At 35.6% G+C, this 6,000-nt stretch overlaps 1 protein-coding gene across 1 annotated transcript; it reads left to right on the forward strand.

The window, feature by feature from the left end:
* The first annotated feature begins 97 nt into the window (after positions 1-97).
* LOC133181606 (DNA-directed RNA polymerase III subunit RPC6-like) lies at positions 98-6,000 on the forward strand. Its single transcript, XM_061316150.1, has 9 exons — positions 98-244; positions 747-864; positions 1,760-1,827; positions 2,988-3,055; positions 3,798-3,910; positions 4,153-4,296; positions 5,206-5,313; positions 5,604-5,789; positions 5,879-6,000. Exons 1-9 carry the CDS (start codon positions 189-191, stop codon positions 5,954-5,956), a joined length of 939 nt encoding a protein of 312 aa, XP_061172134.1. The 5' UTR covers positions 98-188; the 3' UTR covers positions 5,957-6,000.

The raw sequence follows: 6,000 nt of genomic DNA on the forward strand, positions 1-6,000 counted from the left end.
AATTGAACATAAGCATCGTTGAGTCAATAAGTTTTGTATGTATTGGGACCTTTTCTTTTTTATTTCCCTCATTTTAATGTTACCCTTAATGTTAAACCAAGTCCCGTTTATAAACAACCTATTTTGAAAGTGAAAGTAGCATGCGTCCATGACGAAAGTTGCTTGTAACTCCCTAACTCCTTCTTCTTATGGCGACAGCAACAGTGAAAGAGGAACCCCTCGAAGAGGTGGACTATGAAACAAGGTTGTAGTTCCATATTTATTGGTTGGAGAGAACACATTTATTTCTTACAGAATTCACAGAATTTGGGATTATAGACTACACAATATTGCACTAAGCATATTGTGTTGTACAGGTTGGGCATAGAGCATCAGACAGTAGTTTAACTCCCGTTTGGTTGTCAATTATCCGTATTGGAGTCTATATTATAAGCCAAATGGGAGAGGAAAATCATTTTGTTCAATTTTTAGCATCCCTGATTCTGTGGAATGACACAGGATTCAATCTAAATGTGGAATAAAATATATAACGTTAGACATTACTTGGTTCTATATAGTGAAAGAAGAAAATAGGAAATTTAAAAAGGAATTTTTTTGCACCAACTTGTTCAAATATTGACAAAATCATCGTTCATGTAAACAAGTGCAGCATGTCTGTCCTTATGTTATCTAAGATATTTTTCTCGTTTCTGAACATTGTTGCACCCATCAATCGTGTTTTCACAACTTATCTGTGCCTTTGATAGGTTTATAATGCTATGCCAGGCCTCCCCAGAGGGAGTTTCAGACAATGTGATCCAGAAGGAATTGTCTCAGTGTGACACACAGCAGAGAATGACCATTGTCAACAGGCTTCTCTCCATGGTGAGTCATAAAAACACACAGACAAACTCACGCTTGTAAACACACAACAGAGAAATCACCATTGTCAACAGGCTTCTCTCCATGGTGAGTCAAAACACACTCAGACACACACACATGCAACAGAGAATTAAATTACCATTGTCAACAGTTCAGGGGGCCTGGATTTGTCTGTATCCAGCTCAGCTGGTAGAGTATCCTTGTTGAGTTCAGGGCGCCTGGATTTGTCTGTATCCAGCTCAGCTGGTAGAGTATCCTTGTAGAGTTCAGGGTGCCTGGATTTGTCTGTATCCAGATAGCTCAGCTGGTAGAGTATCCTTGTAGAGATCAGGGCACCTGGATTTGAATCCTGGTCTGGTCCACTGCATTCTCTCTCTTATTGTTAAAGACACACAACAGAGAATGACCATTACAGGCTTTGATGTATGCAGAGTCAAAACACAACCTGAATCACTAGCTATCTTAGTGTATATAGGCATGCTGAATTTAACAAATGTGACCTACATGTACATTTATGTACATTGTCTAGTGGGTAAAATGAGTATACAGGGTGAGTCTACATCAATATTGTACATAGGAAATCTAAATCAATTGAGGAACGGTAATATGTACATTACACATTTGCAGCAAGTAGATGAGATGAACAAAGAGCTACATTCAAACTTTTGATATGTCACATTGATTGTTCCCAGCTTCTATTAAGTACATGTATAAACAACTTGTGGAATTTGATTACATATGTAGAGTTACATGTGTAGAGTTACATGTGTAGAGTTTCATGACATGGTCACCCTCCTATTCAGAACTAAACATTTGAAGAATTTAAAATACATGCATGTATCATAAGTAGTTATTAGTATGATAACATAGATTCTATTAGCAATGTCATATATTTCAGGGTAAAATAGATCTCTTAAAAAGTGGGAATAAACTGGTGTATAGATTAAAGGATCCAGACACGGCGAGGTAAGAACCAGACCAAACTTATATGAATGTGAATTAAAAAAAAAAATGCAGAAAATGAACAAGTTTTAGAATTTACTGGTTAGTGACCAGTCAAGGTGAGCTTATGTGATGGTAAAGTGTCTACCTCCTGTCTAGCTGTTTGTTTTTCTGTATGTCTATTAACAATTTCTCAAAATGCTACTTCTCCTACAGTTTTGTTCCGATTTCAATAAAACTTAGTGGTATACAAGTAGACTACACCAAGACAAAGAATTGTGTGCATTGATTTTAGTTCTTCATGGAAAGGTGTTGTCATGGTTATTAAAAATAAAAATCACTGTGACAAACAGTACACTTCTCCTCTTATGGTTTGGAACTGGTGTCCCAAAAAAAAAAATTGGTACAAAGGTATACAACACCAAGATACAAAATTTTGTTTCTAATGGTTTTTGATTTGGAGTACAGGTGTTGCCATGGGTACTAAATAAGAATAATCTGTCAAATCATCTCAAAATGCTACTCCTCCTACAGTTTTCATTCCAATATAAATAAAACTTGGTACACAAGTAGACTACATTAAGATACATGAATTAAATATATTTGTTTTTTTTGGGGTTTTTTGTTGACATGTTGCTTTGCTTAATAAATAGAAAAATATGTGGAATATTTCATAAAGCTACAAGTAGATTAAACCAACTGAAGGCTGATAAATCTCTGAATGATGTTACAAAACTAAAATAAGAATAATCTGCAAATAAAAATTCTACTTCTTTTACAGTTCTGGTTTAATTTCTTTAAAACTTGATACAAGTTTAGCTGTAAACCAACTATTGTTTGCGTCAACTTTTATTGCAATTCATCAGTTTGAATTCAATCTGCGATGATTAATTTTTGCAACTGAGGAAACATTCTCTACAAAAACAAAGCAAAATAAATGGTTGGCGGCGATTAATATTCGAGAGTTAAGGTAGGTCGCAAAACTCACGAATATTTCTCGCATGTGAATAAAAGTTGGTTTACAGTATTATTCAGTATTATTATAAGTACAGTAGAGTTACAGTCTCATTAAAGACTTCTTGTTAAGTTGCCTGAAAACACTTTAACTGAGATTTTTTGGCAGCTATCGGTAGGTAGAAATGAAACGGAGACAAAATTGAAGGTGAATGCAAATTTTTTTTCAGCCAAGTGAAGGGAGGAGACAACCAGGAGAAACTTGTGTATCAGATAATTAAAGACGCCGGCAACAAAGGTAAAGATGCCGGCAACAAAGATTGTTTTTTTTAGATCATTAAAGATGCCAGCAACCAAGGTAAAGATGCTGGCAACAAAGATAAGGATGCCGGCAACAAAGATTGTTTTATCAGATAATTAAAGACGCCGGCAACAAAGGTAAAGATGTCGACAACAAAGGTAAAGATGCCGGCAACAAAGGTAAAGATGCCGACAACAAAGGTAAGGATGCCGGCAACAAAGATTGTTTTATCAGATAATTAAAGACGCCGGCAACAAAGGTAAAGATGCCAGCAACAAACGCTGGCAACTAGGTTTGTTTTATCAGATAATTAAAGGTGCCAGCAACAAAGATAAAGATGCCGGCAACAAAGGTTTGTTTTGTTAGACTGGCAACAAAGGTAAAGATGCTGGCAACAAAGGTTTTTATCAGATCATTAAAGATGCTGGCAACAAAGGTTTGTTTTGTTAGATCATTAAGGATGCCAACAATAAAGGTTTGATTTATCAGATAATTAAGGACACTGGCAACAAAGGTAAAGATTTGTTTTTAAAATTATCAGATCATTAAGGATGCTGGCAACAAAGGTTTGTTTTGTTAAATCATTAAAGATGCCAACAACAAAGTTAAAGATGCTGGCAGTAAAGGTTTGTTTGATTAGACTCAGATTCTAGCAACAAAATGTTTGTCTGAATATTAAGTAATACATGTTTTATATTGTTCATGGAACAATTTGATGTGCACTTTTATTTCTTGGCAGGAATTTGGATAAGGGATATAAGGTTCAAATGTAATCTATTGCTTACACAAGTCAACAAGATCCTAAAGAACTTGGAAACCAAGAAACTGATCAAAGCTGTTAAATCTGTGGCAGTAAGTGAAATATTCAATTTGAAACTACTTTATTGATGATGTAGGAGCTGAATCAAAACCTGGGGGTATTGACTTAATGTTCAATAAAAAATATTTTAATATACTAATAACACCATTTTTACAAAATTAAGAGACTCTAAGATCTGAACCTGCAATTATTTACTCTCTTGATTTAAACTGCAACTTCAAAGTAGTTTCTTCCATTATGATTGAAGATAAAAATGTACATTTTTTACTGTCAGGCTTCCAAGAAAAAGGTCTACATGTTGTTTAACCTTGAACCAGATCGATCAGTGACTGGTGGGGCCTGGTACAGTGACCAAGACTTTGAATCAGAGTTTGTAGAAGTCCTGAACCAACAGTGCTTTAAATATCTGGAGCAAAGGGTAATCTTAATCTTAATCTCCCTCCATCCTGGGTTTACTAATGGTCTATTTATTTTTAATTCAATACACAGCATTGAAGCTTACTACAATTATGTTCCCCCGACATATGTGGGGACATTACTTATATTATATAAAAATTATACAAAAATTGTTATAACCCCGCTCCAAAGGAGAGGGGGTATACTGTTTTACCCTTGTGTGTCTGTCTGTCTGTCTGTGTGTGTCTTTCTGTCCGTAAAAAATTTTCATAGCAGTTTTCTCAGCAACTACTCAAGGCAGATGCTTGAAATTTTAGCACACATTTTGCTTAGGCATGCCATATGGTGGGATACATTTTTGTATGAATTCGATGTCAACTTCCTGTTTAACCCTGCGTCTGTCCATACCAAATTTCTGTTGCACTTTTCTCAGCAACTACTCAAGGCAGATGCTTGAAATTTTAGCACACGCTTTGTTTCGGCATGCCATTTGGTGGGATTTATTTTTTACGAATCAGATGTCAACTTCCTGTTTATCCATGCATCTGTCCATACCAAATTCCTGTTGCAACTGAACTTGTGTATATTCATATGAGAGCGTATATTTTCATCAGAGCGGGGATATCACTAGTGAGCATTGGCTCACAGACCTCTTGTTTCTCCATGAAATTTCACATAAGTACTAGTCTGAAATATGTGACATTCTGCAGGCCTTTTCATGAATTGGATATGCCAAATATCCAACTCATAAAAAAACCCCTGGAGAATGTCAAAGATTTTGGACTAATAAACTACTCAGTTGTTTGAAAAGAAATATTTTTGAAGTACTTGTAAGTATTTAGTACATATACTAGTATTATCTTTAAGATATGGAAAAATGTTGATTGTTTTTTACAAATACGGTTTTACATGGCAAGTTTTTTATTTTTAGGCTGCCACTGCCAGAGAATCTAAATCAGACCCTATTGCTCAGAGGAATGCTTCATTCACACCACTAGAAGATGTCTGGAAATATATATCTGAGCTTGGTATCAGCAAGGTATGTAGGACAGAGATCATCCTCAGGATGAATAACTCTGACAAGTCCTCTGACATAAGTCTACAAAGAGTTGTCTCTCATAGTGCAGAAGATACAAAATTCTAGCATCTACACTGTAATGAAAATAAATGTTCTATTGATAACAAGGCTATTGATATAGTGGTCCTGCATCAGTGGATTCTTTCTTTACTTTTAATTCATCTGCAGACAGTGATAGATAAATGTCAATGGGGGATTTTGCTTGTAACTTAGATACACAATGATACATGCATTACCACCTATTACCACAGGTGCAGTTATCTAAAGAGGATATAGAAACTATACTGAACACCTTGATATTTGATGGTAAAGTAGAACGTTCCCTTGTCGCTGGTCAATCTACAGCCAGTGATGATGGCTACGTTAAGCTGTACCGGTCCGTTAAACCACTCATTCCCACCACTGGACTCATGAGGATGCCCTGTGGAGCCTGCCCTGTAAGTTGTGAACACATAAGGTTTCTCTTAATTGTTACTGTGTACAAAAGTGTAGCAATTGTTGTTTTATATTTTTTTCGTGTTTTCAGGTATTCAGCGAGTGTTACGAAGGTGGAGCTGTTTCTCCCACTACCTGTGTTTACATGAAAGAATGGTTAGAGATTTAGCAACTCTTATTGTTTGTATTTTATAATAAACTTCATTGATACCA

Source organism: Saccostrea echinata, unplaced genomic scaffold (genome assembly GCF_033153115.1).
Source record: "Saccostrea echinata isolate AGI-Se365-2 ecotype Australia unplaced genomic scaffold, CSIRO_AGI_Sech_v1 ptg000009l, whole genome shotgun sequence".
Lineage (NCBI taxonomy): Eukaryota > Metazoa > Mollusca > Bivalvia > Ostreida > Ostreidae > Saccostrea > Saccostrea echinata.

Coding starts and splice junctions, on each gene's coding strand:
- LOC133181606 (XM_061316150.1), top strand. CDS start 189: ATGGCGACAGCAACAGTGAAAGAGGAACCCCTCGAAGAGGTGGACTAT. Junction 245..746: donor GAGGTGGACTATGAAACAAG/GTTGTAGTTCCA, acceptor TGCCTTTGATAG/GTTTATAATGCTATGCCAGG. Junction 865..1,759: donor TCAACAGGCTTCTCTCCATG/GTGAGTCATAAA, acceptor CATATATTTCAG/GGTAAAATAGATCTCTTAAA.